The sequence below is a fragment of the Bombina bombina genome, chromosome 5 (assembly GCF_027579735.1).
Source record: "Bombina bombina isolate aBomBom1 chromosome 5, aBomBom1.pri, whole genome shotgun sequence".
In the NCBI taxonomy this organism is placed as follows: Eukaryota; Metazoa; Chordata; class Amphibia; order Anura; family Bombinatoridae; genus Bombina; species Bombina bombina.
Genome location: NC_069503.1, coordinates 315,203,296 through 315,224,899, shown reverse-complemented (window position 1 = coordinate 315,224,899; position 21,604 = coordinate 315,203,296). Strand labels below are relative to the sequence as shown.

Sequence of the window (21,604 nt, the reverse complement as noted above, 5' to 3'; positions counted from 1 at the left end):
AAGGTAGTCCTGTGTCCTGTAGATTGGATTTTTAACCCTTTATTGACAGACTAGCATACATTCAAATTAACACATACACAGAGTTAACACCCATAAACTTTAAAGACTCTCCTTTTAAAGATTTTTTTTTTAGGTTTAAGCAGCCCATTTTTAAAAGAAAAATAATAATAATTAAATATATATATATATATATATATATATATATATATATATATATATTATTATTATCATTTATTTGTATGGCGCCGCCAAATTCGGTAGCGCTAGGTGTACATATATATATATATCCAAGTTATAACACAAGCACTCACTGGACTTAATACAGGTGAAATAAAAAGTGTTTTATTCCATATAAACCAGAGACGTTTCAGGGTGTTCACCCCTTCATGGTCTGATGAAGGGGTGAACACCCTGAAACGTCTCTGGTTTATATGGAATAAAACACTTTTTATTTCACCTGTATCAAGTCCAGTGAGTGCTTGTGTTATAACTTGGATATCTGAACTCTCTATAGCACCCTGGCAGAATTGAAATTTACTGTTCGTGGGAGTGCACTTATTTCAGTGGATTTTATATATATATATATATATATATATATATATATATATACACACAAACACAATATAACAGAACATTATTGAACAGCAATCTAATGGACATAATATATACTGTATACACGTTCGCAGGTCAATATTCAATACTTTTCTATGTTGAGTATTGTAATTTAGCTAGTGTGTGGGGTGGCAGAGGGTCCTGTATCTTGAAAGTTCAAGTTTGTAGATATCTGCAGTGTGTGCAATGCAAGAGCCACCAAACCAAGAATGTTATGGCCGCACTGTGGGAATGTGTGTGTCGCTGTGTGAGAGAGTGTGTAAAATGTGAGGGAGTGAGAGCGGTAGTATTAGTAAGTGCGAGCTTGTGTAGTGTTATTATGTGTAGTGTGCACTTTGCTAAAAAAAAAATAACTGCGCTGTGTGTGGTGTAAAAGTGTTTGGGTTTGGCCTGAACTAAAGGTGGCAACACAAATCTACTGCTGCCATTAAAGGGGCACTAAACACATTTCATGCACCCCTTCTAATAATGAGTGCTTCCATTATGGAACCTAAGTTACTCATGTGCAAACAGGTCAGATCTAGAACGTAATGAAAAATAGATTTCAACATGCAGGCGCCAATGACAAGAAATGTAAGAAAATGTATTTAGTGTTTAATGTCCCTTTAGCTTACACAACAGTTGCAAGGATACGACACTCCCACATTTGAAAGAAGCAACCTCCCTCTTTAAAATTAGGTTTTGCATGTAACTGTATGATATTGCACAGAAAACACATGTGCTCGTTTGACCCTCCTCCTACTCCTTTTAGATAAACATTAAAAGCTGTTGCCTTAGCAAATATGCTTCTAATAAAAATGACGACTGTATCAGTAAAAACATTTTCTGTGGAGTATATGCACATATGCCCTGTGATTCGAACACCACAACTGCTTTCTCGGTTTGCATCACTATTGATGAATGCATGTCACCAAAATCTTTTTCAAAATAAAAATGCATTCATTGTGTGCATTTCAGTTTTTAAGCTTTATATTCTTTCAAACATGCAAAGCTGTAAGCCAAAATATGTTTAGCCATTCCAAGTAGTTAACCCCTTCCTGTCTGTCTACATTGGAACAAATAAGTAAAAATAAAAATCAAGTGATCATTCATGCGATCACGTGATTTTAATGATGGAATTAGGTCAGGGAGGAGTGCATGTGATGTTAGGCATGCCCTTCAGCCCTCAATCCCATTTAGACAGCGGCTATGGCTTCAGGACAGCTAAACGGCTAGGACGTTCCATGCCATCCTAACGGCGCTAAAGCCCAGTGCAGTTAGGACGGCAAGTCATAACGGCAGCAAGGGTTTAAAGTGATGCAAATCCTGGCGTTTATGAAACTCTAGGATTTACCAGTGCTATAATTAAAGGGGATGCTGTTGGAGACTTCACCTCATTGAAAAAAAAGCTTTTTGAAGTGAGTGGCTGGAGTCACTCAACACGGCATAAACTTGTGGGCAAATAAAAGTACTTTCTACATGAAGTTTTTTTGTTTTTTTTTTATACTTCATGACTGAAAGTCCCCTTTATATAAAGCGTTGGTAAGTCCTAGCGTTTAACAACATACAGCAAGCTTTCACTTGTAGTACTTAACTCAATTTTCCTGGCACAACTTTACCAAAAATATCTGCAACCTTTACAACCAGAAGAAAAAAAACCTATTGGTATCAAAACATAAAATATTTACAATAGCTATAGAAAATAAGAATAAAATACATTTACCTTCATGTACTGTGATACCACAATTGTCACATTGTATTATTTCATCGGCATCCTCACTATTGTCCCCAAGACAAACACAACATATTAATATATGATCCATTTTCTGAGAACTCCATTTTTCACTTTTTTCAAGAATTAGAGAGTCCTAAAATATAAGACAATAAGAAAAGGTTCAAATTATCATTAAAAAACAAATGTGTTTATTTCTAAACAAATAAGTCAAACCAACAAGTGGACATAGAAAAAAAAAATTCTTTAATAGGTTCTCCATCATAAAGAAATATGATCTAACACTGTGTATTTAAGATTTTATTCTTTAACATAGTCTTTATCTTCAGTATTCTTTATCATTTCCTCATACAAGCTAAATATTTTTCCTTGATTACTTCTGCACCCCTTTCTACCTTTTAGTTTCCGATCACTAACAAATGTAGTCTATGGCAGTAGTTGACAATTTTATATAAAACTTAGGAGCCACAAGTAATATGGGGGAGTCACTGGCACATTTTAGAACAGAAAGATGTTTTAAAATAAATATATGTAGAATAATTAAAACATTAAGAACCCAAAGTAAAATTTTAGGAGCTATGGCACCCTGGCTCCCTGGATTTGTTAAAGGGACAGTGTAGACCAATTTTCAAATAACTGCATGTACTAGACACAACTATAACAAATAATATGCACAGATACTCATCTAAAAATCCAGTATAAAACTTTCTAAAAACAGAAGCTCCCAGTTTAGCACTGTTCATGAGGTTAGGCTGGGACACCCAGTGAAAGGGGTTGGGAAAGTAGTAAAAGCAGACACTCCCCCCTCCCCTACATATGAAAAGACAGATTACAGACTCCTGCTTTCTCCTGTTTATGTAAACGCACTTGTGCATCTGAAACTTTGAGACTTGGTTAGGAGTCTGAAAATCTGCACAATGTTATTAAAAAATATGCAAAACTATACATTGTTACAAAACACTCCCAGATGGGCTATATAAATGGATCATCTACAAAAGATGTATGCACAGAAAAATCTAGTGTACAATGTCCTTTTAAGATCTGGTTTAACAATGGTAGAACAATTCACTTCCACAAGAAGATGATCCCTTGTACATACATGTTGTAATAACATAATTAAAAGCTATATTTTTATAGTACCCTAATATGTAATAGTAACATTAGAAGTTAGTATTTACAAAAACAAAATGGAGAGTCCACAATGTCATTCAATTACTAGTTGGAATATCACTCCTGGCCAGCAGGAGGAGGCAAAGAGCACCACAGCAAAGCTGTTAAGTGTCAATACCCTACCCATAATCCCCAGTCATTCGACCGAAGGGAAATGGAAAAGGAATAACACAAAGGTGTAGAGGTGCCTGAGGTTTTGTAAAAAATAACTGTCTTAATAAAGGGTGGGGTCGTGGACTCTTCATATCCGGAAAGAAAGAAATTTATCAGGTAAGCATACATTTTGTTTTCTTTCCTAAGATATGGAGAGTACACAACGTCATTCAATTACTAGTGGGAACCAATACCCAAGCTAGAGGAGACAGAATGAACAGGGAGGGAGAACAAGACAGGCAGACCTAAACAGAAGGCACCACTGCTTGAAGAACCTTTCTCCCAAAAGAGGCCTCAGCCGAGGCAAAAGTATCAAATTTGTAAAATTTTGAAAAAGTATGCAGAGAGAACCAGGTTGCAGCCTTGCAAATCTGTTCCACAGAAGCTTTATTTTTGAAAGCCCAAGAAGAGGAGAGAGCCCTAGTGGAATGAGCTGTAATTCTCTCAGGAGGCTGCTGTCCAGCAGTCTCATAAGCAAAACAAATCATACTTCTCAAGGGAAAGAGAAGTAGAAGTAGCCTTCTGAGCCTTACGCTTTCCTGAGAAACAAACAAACCAGGGCAGAAGACTGGCGAAAATCCTTAGTCACCTGTAAGTAGAATTTTAGAGCATGCACAACATCCAAGTTGTGCAACAGACGTTCTTTATGAGAAGAAGGATTGGGACAGAGAAAAGGAACAACAATTTCCCGATTAATATTTCTATCCGAAACCACTTTAGGAAGAAACCTTAATTTAGTATGAAGAACTGCCTTATCCGCATGAAAGGTAAGTTAAGGAGAATCACACTGCAAAGCCGAGAGTTCCAAAACTCTCAGAGCAGAAGATATAGCAATAAGAAACAAAACCTTCCATGAGGTTGGTTTCCAGAGGAGGAGCTATACGCATGTCACACAGCGCTGCTCCTTGGAACCTCCGCATCTGAGCCCTAGGCGGAGGAATCGCGTTGGGTATCCAGGGGACTTGGGCTGGAGTGCGATAGAGCAAGCCATCGGCTCACGAAGACTGCACAGACGCCCAACCAACGGCGCTAAGTGCTAACCCGCTGCAGTCATCTGCGACTGAAGTGTTGAGGACTAGGCAGAATTGTTGCTTGGATCCATCCGGGTATTGCTGGTGCTGGCTTCCCCCACCCACCGGTGCTGCGAGAGGGGGGCTGAGTATCCGCTACCCACGCTGGCGTACTGTGACGATCAGCGGCCCTGCTTCTCTCTGGATTCCAGCTGTGGAGAGAGTGCTTCTACCTGGATTGAAGAAACGGGAATCCCTCCCGCATTACATATCAAAGGCCGCTAGAGCGAGGATGTGCTAAGATTGGAACGCTGTGGAAGGGGGTGAGGCCCCACATCTAAAAAAGAACAGCCGACGCTCCAGATGGGCATATCTCTGAGAGATGAATCCCAAGTATACATACATTGAGTATTTTAACTGAAACCTGATGGATTGCGGTGTCTCATACAAAAAGAAAAAATGTATATTCTGATGCTGGCTTTGCATAACTTGCTTTTCTGAAAGTTACTTGCTTGAAATCTGATGGAATGTGGTGTCTCACACAAAAAGAAAAACGTATATTCTGATGCTGGCTTTGCATGACTTGCTATTCTGAAGGCTACTTGCTTACTAAATAACCCATAAGTTGGCACTAGTATTTAAAGTGCCTTATAACTTCCCATGAAGATATCTTGCTGATCTTACACCTAACGTTGCTCAGGGACCTATCGCTTTTCTTTCATTAACCTATTCTGCTGGATTCTTACCAAATTGCTGCAGGTTCACTGAAAAGAGGAATATTATTGCCTATTGTGTGTTAAATAAGGGCTGGACTAAACAAAACAAGCTAAAAATTCAAACAAGCCCCTGTAAATTCAGCCATCTGATATCTACAATAGGCATAATTGTATACCATTATAACTGTGCAATCTAATTATCTATACTTTCCCTATATCTCAGTAGAATCGTAAATGATTTAAGTATTGGTCCCACTCTAGTATATACCTGAGTCCTCTTAGGGGTGACTGCTGAAAGTTTTACTAATAAGGGTTATTTTAGTTTATTTTAGCTAATTCTCCTCTTAACTGGTATTGCTCTCCAAAGTGCTCCATAACCTCTTCATTAGTGCTAGAGATAACTAGCTAAACTAAAAACTAATCTTGTCCTGAGGTCTATTGTTTTTTCTGGTCTGGTAAAACTGAACCTGCTAGATCCTTATGAATTCGCATATTGAAAATTGGATTGGTATGGTTTAAATGGTGGTAATCATTTCATGTGTAATGTATGGATGTACTAAACAAAACAAAAACAATTTGAAAATTTTCAAGTTTCCTTAACCTAAAATATCTTGTATTTCTGATATTTATAATAGGCACAAACATTTATAATTTTTATATAAAATATATCTTTCTAGAGCTATAAAGGTTCTGTGTATTGGCTCTGGCTCTGATTTAATATATACTTGGGCCTGCCAATATATCCTTAAACAGAAGGAGCTGTTGAAAAATTGCTTATTAAGAGTTACATTAAATAACTTCAGTTAACCTTGTTTTCATTGTCTTCTTATTGGTCCCCTCCTGGGAAAATATCTGAACAGTTACTTCTTTTTTTTTTTCCTTGTCTGCCTAGCTGGTCTTAAACACACTTAGTTTGAAGAAAAGACTTTTGCAACCACTTTTTTTCCCTCACTAATTCACTTCACTCCCACCTTTTCTTTTGTTTTTCTTCTCTTCCTCACATTATATGGATAAATATATTAAGTCACCCAACTACTCAAAAAATATTTCTCCAGCTATGGCGGGTAAACACAGAGAAAGGAAAAATAAAAATACCATAGATACGACAACAGAGGCACATTCCATAAATACTAACCCTGTACATTGTAACGAGAATATCGATATGCAAACACTAGTTGAGAATATTGCAAGTGCATTGTCACCTAAATTTGATGTCCTCAAATCTGAAATTAAACAGGACATTTCAATTTTAACAAACAGACACCTAGATTACGAGTTTTGCGTTAGGAGGGGTGCGGTGCTAACGAGCAGTTTAAGCTCACCGCTCACTTGCAGACAGCGCTGGTATTACGGGTTTTTACAAACCCGTCGTTAGCCGCAAAAAAAGTGAGCGAAGAGCAAAATTTAGCTCCACATCTCACCTCAATACCAGCGCTGATTACGTTAGCGGTGAGCTGCTGAAACGTGCTTGTGCACGATTTCCCCATAGGAATCAATGGGGGAGAGCCGGCTGGAAAAAAAACTAACACCTGCAAAAAAGCAGCGTAAAGCTCCTAACGCAGTCCCATTGATTCCTATGGGGAAATACTTTTTATGTCTACACCTACCTCCCTAACATGAACGCCGGGTCTAAACACCCCTAATCTTACACTTATTAACCCCTAATCTGTCGCTCCGGACACCGTCGCAACCTACATTATATTACTAACCCCTAATCTGTCGCTCCGGACACTGCCGCCACCTACATTATACTTATGAACCCCTAATCTGCTGCCCCCAACATCGCCGAACCCTACATTATATTTATTAACCCCTAATCTACCGCCCCCAATGTCGCTGCAACCTAACTACATTTATTAACCCCTAATCTGCCGCCCACGTCGCCACCACTATAATAAAGTTATTAACCCCTAAACCTAAGTCTAACCCTAACTAAATTAAATACAATTAATTACAATTAAATAAAATTATCTAAAGTACGAAAAAAACAAACACTAAATTACAGAAAATAATAAGCACCTGGGCCCGACGCACAGCCCAATGAGTTTTATAAAAACCTACCCCAAAATATCACCCCCTATCTGGAAAATCTTTTCATTCTTTTTTGCATTAAAAATAATCCTGTCCCCTCTAACTTTTCTGCATCTATGACTATGCTAATTTTGAAACAAGGGAAGGATCCTACAAAAAAGAAATCTTACAGGCCTATAGCACTTCTCAATTCTGACTACAAGCTACTTACACATATTCTGGCTAATCGCCTTCAAATTATATTACCAAATATCATTCATAGAGATCAGGCAGAGTTCATGCATAAAAGAAATTCAGCGGCTAAGATTAGAGAGATTTTCTTGACTATTGATCATTTTAATTCTTTAAAGGGACTTCCTTGGCAGGAGAGAGTATCCTCGCCGGACCTAGCAATCATTTCGATAAACACAGAAAAGGCTTTTGACTCTGTTCATTATGATCATCTGATATTTTCTTTGCTTAAATTTGGATTTAAAGAAAAATTTGGCAGATTTATTTGTAACTTATGTAGCGTCTCAGCTACAAAATTAATAATAAATAATTTATCATCAGCTATAATTTTTAATAGAGGTATGTGCCAAGGATGCCCCTTATCTCCTTTTCTTTTTAATCTTTCAATTGAACCCTTAGCTATTATGATCCGGCAATATCAGGAAGGTATTAAAATCAGACGTAAGGAGTTAAAGATGACTTTGTATGCAGATGATGTGTTATTATACATATCCAATACTAAGATAAATATCCCAAAAGTCTTATCAATAATTGAATTGTTTGGATCCTTCTCGGCCTACAAAGTAAATGCTTCGAAATCTGAGATGTTATGGATTAGGAAAAATGGGGATTCAGCGGCTGTAACACCATTCAAAGTAGTAACTGAGGCTTTCAAATATCTAGGCATTTTTATTTCTCTCTATTCAGAGAACTGGTATAATTTGAATATACGCCCTGTTCTTGATAGGGTTAAAGAAAATATGAAAAACTGGCAAAACTTTCCACTCTCCATTTCTGGCCAGATAGCTTTGTTCAAGATGGTTCTCCTGCCAAAAATGTTGTATTATTTACAGAATACACCACTTCTTATAAAAAGAAAGGACCTGAGAACTATAAATGTTTCACTTCAAAGATTTATTTGTCAAAATAAGAAACCGAGAATCTCATTTAAAAAACTTTGCCTTCCTAAAAAATTTGAAGGCTTAGCCCTACCCGACCTCCGAATGTATAACTTAGTATCCCTAGCCCGAATAGTAGTGGATTGGATTGTAAGTCTAAATTATTTTACTAATAATGATCTTGAACACAATATATCTTATCCATACTCGCTGGTATCTCTGATACACTGTCGACCTAATAATGTGCCCAAAAACATAAAACAACTGAAATATATATATATATATATATATATATATATATATATATATATATATATATACTTATACTAGCTTGGCGCAGGATTCTTACAATATTAGCAATTAAAGCTGATGTTTTGAAATTTCAAACCATTCTTGGGAATCCAGAATTCCAGCAAGGGACTCCGTCACTAATATTTCAGAAATGTAATGATCTAGGACTAAGTAGGATATCGAAATTACTAGAAACAGAGAGGCAGGCAGTTAAAACATTCAATACATTAAGTCATGAATTTAATTTTTCGAATAAAAACTTCTTTGCATATTTACAAGTGAGACACTATATCTCAAAGCTAGTAATGGATTATGGAAAGAGGTGGCAAAGGGATGAAATTGAAGATTGGCTCACATTGGCAAAGAATGTAATTCTATCCATATCCGTGGGGTATCAAATACTTGTATTTCAAAGAGGCGAGTCAAACCTGACAGAAATCTCTCAACAATGGAGCAATTTAATTTCCCCAGAAAATATAAATATTGATCGGGTTAGAAGGTCTTTGGGCCTGGTTTCTCAGACTACATTGTACTCAACCTAGATAGAATTGCATATAAAATTATTATATAGGACATATTATACACCAGAGAGAGGAGATAGATGGGGAAATGTCCTTTTCAGCTCATGTCCAAAATGTTCATATCCAAGGGCCAACTTAGTACATATGATATGGGAATGCCCTAAGATCCGTCAACTCTGGCATAAAGTAACCTACTGGGCATGTAATATACTGAACCTCCCCTTGCAAGATATTAACCTTACACAAATAATATTTCTAAGGGAAGAGATTCAAAAGTTCAAATATAAAAAGTTGGTTAATATGATTATTCTAACAGTTATATTTGATCTTTAGGAAGTGGAAGGAAGCAAATACCCCTTATATTCTTGAAATTAAGAATTATATGAAAAAACAATATATACTAGAACAACACAATGTAGATATGAACAATAACAGAGATATTAATATTTTTTTGAGAAATGGTCCCCATTTGTTAAAAGTTTTCCTTCAAATGAAAGGGAACATCTGATCTATCCCTTCAGAAATAGTGAAATAATACTATTGGGAATTTGGTAATATAAGTAAAAGGGAAGGGATAAAAGAAGAAAAGAGAAGAATCCCCCCATTTTTTTCTCTCCCCCTCCCAGCCCCTCCAAGAATTCTTTGAATAAATCACTTTATATACAGGATTTGTTTCTTTCTTTTTCTTTTTCTGACATGTTATTAACAATTACATTATTGCAATGGTTGATGATGTATGTCTTCTTTTTCTGTAAATAATGCTTGTAATGCATACTTTTTGTTAAGCTTATTGATTTATAATGTTGATGTTAAGTATGATAAATTGATAAAATCAATAAAAAGAAATAAAAAGAAAAAAAGAAACAAAACCTTCCAAAATAGCAACTTAATATCTATGGCAGTGCTTGACAAATATGTTCAAAATCTAGGAGCCAGACCAAAAATCTAGGAGCCAGGCATTTTTTTGTTGTTTTTTTATGTGTGTGTGTGTGTGTGTTTATGTGTGTATATGTGTGTGAATATTCTGTGGGTCTCTCCAGGAGGGTGGGTGTGTATGTCTTTGTGCATTTTCTGTGGATGTCTGTGAGGGTGTGTGCATATGTCTTTGAGCTTTTTCTATGGGTGTCTCTGTGAGGGTGTGTGTATGTTTGTCTTTGTGTTTTTTCTCTGGATGCCTCTGTGAGGGTGGATGTGTATGTCTGTGTTTTCTGTGGATGTCTCTGTGAGGGTGTGTGTGTATATGTATGTATGTATGTGTGTTTTCTGTGGATGTCTCTTTGAGGGTGTGTGTTTTCTGTGAGGGTGTGTGTATGTATGTCTTTCTGTGTTTTATGTGGTTGTCTCTATGTGTGTGTATGTCTTTGTGTGTTTTCTGTGGGTGTCTCTGTGTGTGTGTGAGTGTGTATGTCTTTGTGTGTTTTCTGAGGCTGTCTCTGTCGGTTTTCCTTTGGTGTATGTGCGAGTTTGTTATGTGTGTGTGTCCATTGTCTGTTCCTTTTTAGGACATTTTGACCTTACTACTGATTATTCACATCTTTCTACAGACTTTGAGACCTTTCCGGAGGTCACCAATCTACCATTTAACCTTTAAATTATTGTTTAGGCAATTCAGGGCCCTTCCTTTCAGCCACTGCATGCTGTTGTCATCATTTAGTTGCCATCTTCCTTTACAAAAAGATAATCAGAACTCCATATTTTGTTTTCTAAATCTCCTTTTTTTACAAAACTGGAGTTTACCTCATTACTTGTCAGGTCAATGTAAACAAGTGCTGAGTTTCTGTTTGGGTGTCTGTGTCGGAGTGTGTTTCTTTGCGTGTCTGCTAGAGTGTCTATATGTGAATCCTTATGTGTGAGTGTGTGTGTGTTTCAGTGTATGAGTGTGTCTGTGTGTGTTACACACAGCAACCTTTACAACATTTCCAAGTTTAAATAGACACTTAAGAATAAAGTGCATATACGTTTAGTCACTTGGTCAAAAATTGCACATGTCAAAGAAGGGGGGGGGGGGCCTGATCAATGGTTAAGTAAGGGGCCCAAACATTTCTAGCGGCGGCCCTGTGCAAGGCACAAGAATTCTTAGTACAAATAAAGAAATAAACAGGCACATAGTGGATATGCATACATACTATAGCAGTGCACCTGCTTAAAGTGCTGTTTGCAGTGCCTGAGATTAAACTGCATCAGTGAACAATAAACTGGATATAAATAGATCAGCATGTACCGCTAGCAGTGCAGCTAAATATAATTTATTTAATTTTTTTATTTTGACAATTGATAGCATACAAAAAATCTTGGAATGCTTAGAAAAGTTATAAATATTTTTTATGTCATGTTGAGAACTGAGCTTGAGGCTCAGATCCTCTTCTTTCATTACTAAAATCTATTCAGTCAAATGAATTCAGTCTTGATCTGAATGGCACCTTATGGTGTGTTAGTTTTAAATGTACTGACTGCACTCAATCTCATGCCACAGACCCTCCTCGGTAAACCTGTGCTCTGGCCGCGTCATTGGCCTTTACCCAGGGTTAAACGCTACTTTTTTCACTGCATGCAGGAACCCAGCCAATCCTGCCCTCCCAGCAGTTAGACAGCAGCAATCTCAACACGGACGGTCCCTCAGTACACCTGCTGCTTTTGATTATTTTCAACAACGCTGCCTCAGCGCTTGTAATAACGAGAGATCTAGCTGGGGTACAGTCACACACTGTTGGCTGATCAGTCAGTCACAGGAAGTAACGCAGTTGGACCTGGGGAGGTAAAAAAGTCATTATTCCACTTGAGTCAGTGAGCCGTAGCACTACCTACCCGGACAGAAAAAGTGTCTTTAGAACCCACCTGAGCTAAGAGACAACAGTAAGAGTTCCAAAGCTTGCCGCATCTGTACTGTTCACTGCCACCGACGTTGAGCGAGGAGCCTGGTAACTGTTGCCACGTGCAGATGGCAGGACTATTATTGGGTGAAATGTCATGTGACCACAGTGACTTAATGACGGTAACTATGACCTAATAGGAAGTTGTTTTGTTTCTTTTTTTTTTAAACTCCAGTCCAGGCCGGGTAAAATGCGGGATAGACTGCCCACTGTGCTGCTTTCTCAGTCTTCAATGACAGCTTCGTGTTCTGACACTCTTACGGCCATAAAAAAAGCCTGTGCACATGCTTAATAGCCCCTGCACATATGACCTCACCGCTTGCCAAAGCCGCAAGTAAACTAGCAGAGATCAAGTGGCAGTAGGTAAGGGACAATCAGGGAAAAAAAACTGAGGCGCCAGACATAATTTTTAAGGCGCCATTTGGCGCCCAGGATAATCGAGCACTGATCTATGGAATGCATTAGCTCTAACGGAGCCTGCATAAAAACAAGAATAAGGCTCAAAGGAGGAGCAACAGATTTAAACACAGGCCTGATTCTGACCAGGGCCTGACAAAAAGACTGAACATCTGGCACATCCGCCAGTCGCTTGTGTAACAAAATAGATAATGCAGAAATCTGACTGTGACGAACCAAAGTTATCCAACCCTGCGCCAGTCACTTATTTGGCACAGAAAGGGTTATCAGCCCCCTTTTACTGTCACAAATAGGTCACAATCTAGCCACACCAGGCAAGCTTGTGATTCAGTTTAGTGGGTGCAAGGGTTAACCACACTCCCTAGTCTGTACTAGACGTAAGAGAAATGCCCAAAACTCCCTTTTAATGCCACCCACGCTAAACCAACAATCCTATAGCTCCAATACTGCCACAACTTAAAATTTATTAAAGGGAAAATACCTAAGAAAAAACCCAGACTTTACACATTAACTCTCTAAATACAATTTAGCAGAAAATAACCTAAATTATACAGTTCTAATATTCCAGTGTCTTTCAGTAACGTGGTTCAATTATTAGACAAAGGCCAAACTTAATAAAGGAATTATTTATTATGCCAAAAATATTATGCACAATGCATTATTAATAAAAAGTTGTTACAAATAAAATTACACACGCAAACAGTGTTTTAAAATAAAAAGGAGAAAAACAATTGAATACTTTCCTAGTTTTCAAGATCTGCGCCAGGGGCTGGCATGAAAATGATGGCTCCTTACTTCTGTAAAGCAGCTCCCCTTGTAAGAATGAACACCTTATTGTTAAAAACATAAGATTCTTATACCATTTTCCAGAGATCAGGTTGCCTGACCACACCCTCCTGGGTGAGCTAAAAAAAAAACCCAGTCTTTATGCCCTTCAATAGACTAAGTTCTTGCCTGAAATTATACAATCCATTATAATTTCTGCTAGGTAACTATTTCTATATTTACATATCGGGAACCTCTTAGTTTCATTGGGAGAATCGGTTTGATATCAAATATGCCATAGGTTGTCATAATTACCTTCATTTAAAGTTATAACAGTTTTAACACACATATGTACATAATATACCTATGTCCTTTCAGTGACCTGGTCAGTGTTTGTGATGGAGGCCCTGTTTTGCATCATGCATTCTATTGACAGCCTAAGCCATAAACCCTTTCCTGTGTATTTTCTGAAACTAAGAGCTTGAGTGGCTTTATGACTCAATGCATACACAATAACAGTTGGTGGGGCTATTTAGGAGGCTCCTGGCACTTCAAAGAAAACACAAGTCACAATTCTTCTTGAAAAACAAATAACTGTTTTGAGTTCAAGCTACACAGAATTAACCCCTTCTTAGCCAAATCCTGAGGTTTTCGTGACACTGACCATTCAGAGAACTGACTGACAACCCTTTCTCCAGACCTTCCTGGAGAAAAGACAAAATATTAGGTATCCTAACCCTACTCCAAGAGTAGCCCTTGGATTCACACCAATAAAGGTATTTATGCCATACCTTATGGTAAATTTTTCGAGTATCAGGCTTGCGAGCCTGGATCATGGTCTCAATGACCGACTCAGAAAATCCACGCTTAGACAGAACTAAGCGTTCAATCTCCAAGCAGTCAGCTTCAGAGAAACGAGATTTGGATGGAGGAATGGACCCTGAGTTAAAAAGTCCTTCCTCAGAGGCAACCTCCAAGGTGGCCGAGATGACATCTTCACTAAGTCTGCGAGGCTATGCAGGAGCTATTAGAATTACAGATGCTCTCTCTTGTTTGATACGAGCAATAACCCGTGGAAGGAGCGCAAACGGAGGAAACAGGTATGCTAGACCGAAATCCCAAGGAACCGCCAGAGCATCTATCAGAGCGGCCTGAGGATCTCTTGACCCTGAACCGTACCTTGGAAGCTTGGCGTTCTGTCGAGACGCCATCAGATCAGACTCCGGCACCCCCCCCAATTGAGAGTTAACCTGGAGAACACTTCCGGATAGAGAACCCACTCCCTGGGATGAAATGTCTGTCTGCTCAGGAAATCCGCTTCCCAGTTGTCCCCTCCAGGAATGTGGATAGCAGATAGACAACAATTGTGAGCTTCTGCCCACTGAATAATCTGTGCCACCTCCTTCATGGCTAAGGAACTCCAAGTTCCTCCCTGGTGGTTGTATGGGGAGAGCAGATTCCTCCCGAATCCATAGTCCTTGCACCTTTAATGAGTCCCAGCCTGCTCCCCAGCCAAGCAGGCTGGCGTCAGTGGTCACAATTACCCAGGAAGGACCCCGGAAGCATGTGCCATGAGACAGATGGTCCTGGGAAAGCCACCATGGGAGAGAGTCTCTTGTCGACTGGTCTAGATCTATCCTCTGAGACAGATCTGAATGGTTTTCTTTCCATTGTCTGAGCATGCATAACTGCAGAGCTCTCAAATGGAATCGAGCAAAGGGAATGATATCCATGGAAGTGACCATCAGATCAATTACCTACATACATTGAGCCACTGATGGCCGAACAGTAGACTGAAGAGAGAGGCAAGAGGAGAGAATTTGGGAATTTCTGACCTCCGTCAGAAAAATTTTCATAGATAGGGAATCTATTATGGTCACTAAGAAAACCACCCTTGTAGCTGGAACAAAGGAAATCTTTTCCAGATTCATTTTCCAACCGTGGGAATGTAGAAAAGACAGCAAGATCTCTGTATGAGAGTTTGCTTGTTGAAAAGATGGTGCCTGAACCAATATGTCGTCCAGGTATGGCGCCACTGCAATTCCCTGAGACCTGATCACTACCAAGAGAGCCTCCAGAACCTTTGTGAAAATTCTGGGAGCTGTGGCAAGGCCAAACGGAGGAGGCACAAACTGAAAGTATTTGTCTAGAAAGGCAAATCTCAGGAATTTCTGATAATCCCTGTGGACGGGAACATGAAGATACGCGTCCTTCAGGTCTATGGTCGTCATGAACCTCTTGGACCAAAAAGAAGAATGGAACGAATGGTTTCCATTTTGAAGGACGGTACCCTGAGAAACTTGTTGAGGCACTTTAGGTCTAAAATGGGACGAAAAGTTCCCTCTTTTTTGGGAACCACAAACAGATTTGAATAGAATCCTAGACCCTGTTCCCTTACTGGAACTATCACTCCCAGGGAGGAAAGATCCTGAACGTTGTTCAAGAATGCCTCTCTTTTTACCTGGTCTGCAGATAATCTTGAGAGGGGGAAGTTTTGAATTCTATTCTGTAACCCTGAGATACTATGTCTACAACCCAAGGATCTGGGACATCTCGTCTTCATGCTTGCCAAAACAGGGAAAGTCTGCCCCTCACTTGATCCAATCCTAGACCGGGGGCTGACCCTTCATGCTGACTTAAACTCAGCTTTGATTGCTTCCCCTTATTCCAAGATTGGGCTTTCAAGAAGACTTGGATTGCTCCTGATTGGAAGAGGGAGAGGAAGACTTTTGACCTTTGAAGTTACGAAAGGAACGAAAATTACTTTGAGTCTGTTCTTCTCTTGCGGAAGAAAAGACCTTTTTCCACCCATAATATCAGAAATTATTCCTGCCAGACCAGGTCCAAACAAGGTCTTACCCTTGTAAGGAAGTGCCAGAAGCTTGGACTTAGAGGTAACATCAGCTGACCAAGATTTTAGCCACAATGCCCTGCGGGCTAGGACAGTGAAGCCAGACATCTTGGCTCCAAGTCTAATAATTTGTATGTTAGCATCAGAAATAAAGGAATTGGCTAGTTTGAGAGCCTTAATCCTATCTTGTATCTCCTTCAACGGAGTCTCTACTTAAATGAATTCAGACAAGGCATCACACCAATAAGATGCCACACTTGCTACGGTGGCAATACAAACTGCAGGTTGCCATTGAAGAGCCTGATGAACATACATCTTCTTCAAATAAGCTTCCAGCCATGGGATCCTTAAAGGAACAGCTATACTCTATAGGGATTGTAGTTCTCTTAGCCAGAGTAAAAATAGCCCCTTCTACTTTAGGCACCATGTACCAAGAATCTTTAATGGAGTCAGCAATAGGAAACATCTTTTTAAATACAGGAGACGGGGAGATAGGAATTCCTGGCTTCTCCCATTCCTGTGAAATAATCTCCGCCACACAGTCTGGGAAAGGAAAAACTTCCACAGAGGAAGGAACATCATAGTATTTATTAAGTTTACTAGAATTCTTAGGGTTGACAATGACAGAAGTATCAGAGTCGCCCAAAGTAGCCAATACCTCCTTAAACTCCTTTAACAGTACACAAAGGTTTTCAAGCTTAAATCTGAAGTTTACTTCTTCAGTATCAGATGAAGGAATAATACTGTCCGAATCTGAGATTTCACCCTCAGGCTACCGATGTATCCTCCTCATCAGACTTATGAGGAAGGGCAACCTGCGTAGTAGTAGGTGGAGCAGAAACCTTACTATCTGAATGTCTAATTTTCCTCTTGCATTTTCCCAGCATAGGAAAAGCAGATAATGCCGCAGATACCGCAGAATATACCTGTGCAGCAAAATCTGCAGGCAAATAAACTCCTCCAGGAGGCTGAGAGGAACTGCAGGGCACTGTATGTGGCGCCGTAGAGGCTTGGGACGTTTGAGAAGAAAGCTGTGGCATTGCCTGATCAGCATCATCCTGAGAGACATTGGGCTCAGAGGGCAACAATTTATCTTTAAATTTAAGTGTTCTAGCTAAGCCTCCAGCACAGAATTACATAGGTAAAACAATTTGTGCCTCAAGGCATAACAAGCATTTATCAAAAGACACAAAGTCTTGGTCCATGTCCATAATACTAAATAAAAAATTGCACAAATTTTAGAATTATTTTAAATACACTGTCACTTTAAGAATTTTTAATACCCCCAAAGCCGCTTAACGTTATGCAAAAATTCTTTAAAATAATAAACAAATCAGGCCCCCTAAACCTCAGACAGGCTGAGGTGCCTTACCGTAACACTTATGCTCAATTTGACTGCCAGAAGTCTCTAAAACAATCATATAGTAGATCGACACTGAAGAGACTGAAATTCAACGACACCGCTCCGTTAATATCCGACAGCAGAGAGAAGTCACATGATCGGCAGAGAGAGGAAACTATGCATCAAGTAAATGGCGCACATTTCCCTCTGCCTACAATACTGGAGCTTAATTTACACAAACGGTCAAGCAGTCTGTCAGTTAGCCTGTTCTAGCTAAGCAAGCAAAGAAACCAACTGCCAAATTTTAAGTTTATACATAAATCCCTGTATAAAACATAAGCTACATACACTTATAAAGTATTTCAACAAAATTAGCCCAAATAGGAAAAACGTCCCAATAAAGGGAAAATTAACCCCTAGTCTCAACATATACTGCATAATGTGCCTGCCTACTGCCAAAGAAAATCCTGTATAAAGGATTTTAAAAATGTCCCCGTCTACTGCATATGACATATTCTTCTGAAGTGCAAGTGTCCAAGACCTAGAAGACAAAAGCACTTTTATCTGGAGTCTAGCTGTCCGGCAGGAAGACAGCTCACAAGGCGTGAAAGGACACATACTCCTTACAGAGACCTTTAGAAAAAGAAAGAACAGAGTAATCAACTCTGGCTTTCTGTACCGTGGGCAGCAATGTGTTAGGAAACAAAGCAAGGACTACCTCACAACTTCCTAACTGCTTAAAAGCCACCACTATTTTACTGAAGAGATTGATGTGGACTCAGCTAAACCCAAATCCTTGCTTGCAGGGAAAAGTACCCGAAAAAAGAATTAATTTCTTCAGACACCAAACTTCACCTCCTCCATTGACAGAGGCAAAGAGAATGACTGGGGATTATAGGTAGGAGAGTGACACTTAACAGCTTTGCTGTGGTGCTCTTTGCCTCCTCCTGCAGGCCAGGATTGATATTCCCACTAGTAATTGAATGATGTTGTGGACTCTCCATATCTTAGGAAAGAAATAAACCTATTTGAATAATAAAATATTTATCTCATAAATGGTGAATTTTTACCAGTAAATATTTCTTCCAATGAACTGAATTAAAGGTACATGAAACCCAAAAACTTTCCTTCCTGATTCAGATAGAGCATACAATTGTAAACAACTTTCCAATTTACTTCTATTCCCAGAGGCAGAACTTTTTTTTATTTTCTGCGATGAGATTTTTTTAGTGAAAATCTTTCTGCAGTGTCTCACTGCACTCACACACACATATATATATATATAATATTTATATACACAGACATACACACACACCTATATATATATATATATATATATATATATACATACAGACAGACACACACAATATACACACACATACACACACAATATACACAAACATATACAAAAACGCACGTTTATTAAAGGAAAAAAATCTGGCTCCTAAAAGTACTTTGGCTGGCTCCTAGACTTAAAATAAATTTGTTAAGCACTGACTTACCTTTTCTACAATGTGCTATTACCTGTACCACACTGGAGTTCAGGAAAGGGGTAGGAAATTGACACACACGCACATACACAGAGATACATACACTCACACAGAGATACATACACACACACACACAGATACATACACAAATACACACACACACACATATATATATATATATATATATATATATATATATATATATATATATATATATATATATATAGACACACACATAATATACACACACATACACAAACACAATATACACACACAGTATACACAAATATATACACACACCATACATACACACACACACATTCATTAAAGAAAGAAATAATATGGCTCCTAAAAGTACTTTGGTTGGCTCCTAGACTTAAAATAAATTTGTTAAGCCCTGACTTACCTTTTCTGCAATTGCTATTACCTGTACCACACTGGAGTTCAGGAAGGGGGAGGAAATTGACACACATATACACACAGATACATACATACACACACGCACATACAGATACATGCACACACACAGATACATACACACACACAGATACATACACACACACAGATACACGCACACACACAGATACATACACTCACACAGATACATACAGACACACAGATACATACAGACACACAGATACATACAGACACACAGATACATACAGACACACAGATACATACAGACACACAGATACATACAGACACAAACACAGAGATACATACAGACACAAACACAGAGATACATACATACATACACAGAGATACATACACACACAGAGATACATAAGCACGCACAAACACAGATACATACATACACACGCGCACAGAGATACATACACACAGAGATACATACATACATACACACACACAGAGATACATACACAAATACACACACACATCCACACACACAGAGAGATACATACACACACAGATACATACAGATATACACACACAGATACACACACACAGATATAAACACACAGATACATACACATACAGAAACACACACACACACACAGATACATATATACACACACATTAAAGAACAAAAAAGAAATCTGGCTCCTAAGTATTTTGATTGGCTCCTAGACTCCTTGAATAAATTTGTTAAGCCCTGACTTACTTTTTCTGCAATGTGCTGTTACCCTGTACCGCAGTGGAGTTCAGGAAGGGGGAGGAAACTGAAGAGAGAGGAACATAGTAAATATTTACATTGAGAGAGAATGGAACAGTGACACCTGCAGGCAGAAATTAAAAGTGCAGGCAAAAAAAAAATTCTCCAGAAACTATAAATTTTCTACGATGAGATTGCACATCGCAGTATGTTCTGCCTTGGGGCTTCTATTATTTAATTTGCGTAGTTCTCTTAGTATCCTTTGTTGGAAAGGATACCTAGGTAGGCTCATGCGGCGGGAGCTAGCTGCTGATTGGTGGCCGCACATATATGCCACTTGTAATGGGTTTACTGATAGGTTCAGCTAGTTCCCAGTAGTGCATTGCTGCTCCTTCAACAAAGGATACCAAGAGAATTAAACAACATTGATAATAGAAGTAAATTGGAAATTTGCTTAAAAAATGTATGCTCTATCTGAATCATAAAAGAAAAAAATGTGGGTTCCGTGTCCCTTTAGAGTTCAACAGCAACTTTGAGGTCAATTTATCAAGCTGCAGCGGACAGGGGCGCATATACGCGCCCCTATCCGCCGCAGCTCGCCTCTGTCGGGCTGAATTCCCTATGTGGAATTCAGCATTGCACACAAGCACTATTTTGTGCTTGTGTGCAATACCGCCCCCTGCCCATGCACAGCCAATCATGCGCGGACAGGAGCTGTCAAATTTTCCACCTAAGAGGTGGCGAAAGTGTAGGGAAGCAACGGTCTGATGACCGCTGCTTGTTGCATACGGCTATTTTGCGCTTGCGTGCTTGTGAGAACCTGAAGTCGTAGGCAGGCGAAAGCCTGCTGAAGAGGTTAATAAATCGACCCCTTAATATACTAGAAGTAATTTATAAACGAACATGCCTTTAAAGGGACATTTAATTGCTGAGTACAACTACAAAAGAATAGTAACTATTCACCATGATATTGTATTTCCTCCTGTTCCTGCAGCTTTTAAATCAGTTTTCTTGTTTTAATAACTTGGAGCTCAGGTATTGTCACAGCCTTTGACAGAAGCAGTGCACACTCACAGATCAGCACTATTGCCCATTGTTTTACAGCTGTATCATTTGCTTGGAGCTAGTGTGCATGATACATCATGTGAGCTTTACATTTTTGCATGTTTTACACAGCTATATAAAATATATTTTAAAAAGCACCAAGAATGAATATAGAGCATTGCAGCCACTGCAAAAATGTAAAGCTCTTGTTCTGTATCATGCCCCCTAACCTGAAGCACATTATACAGTTGTCAGAACGTTGACAAACTCATTGATATGTAAATGCACACAGCTTTTGTCCAAGATGGCAGCCACCAGTACAAAGAAGCGTTGCTTCCCCATCTGACAACTTTTTAGGGGTTAAAATAGGAGCACTGTTTTGAAGAC

General features: G+C 38.9%; 1 protein-coding gene across 5 annotated transcripts in view; it reads right to left on the bottom strand.

Moving 5' to 3' along the window:
- The window catches only part of PHF14 (PHD finger protein 14), an 809,709-nt gene that overhangs the window by 775,477 nt on the left and 12,628 nt on the right, over window positions 1-21,604 (bottom strand). For all 5 annotated transcript variants that reach the window (XR_008402519.1, XM_053714097.1, XM_053714098.1 and 2 more), the window contains one exon: window positions 2,315-2,459. Coding sequence is in view for 4 of the 5 variants with exons in the window: in XM_053714097.1 (XP_053570072.1) it covers window positions 2,315-2,459 (145 nt within the window). In the remaining variant the exon portion in view is untranslated. The remainder of the gene's footprint in view (window positions 1-2,314; window positions 2,460-21,604) is intronic.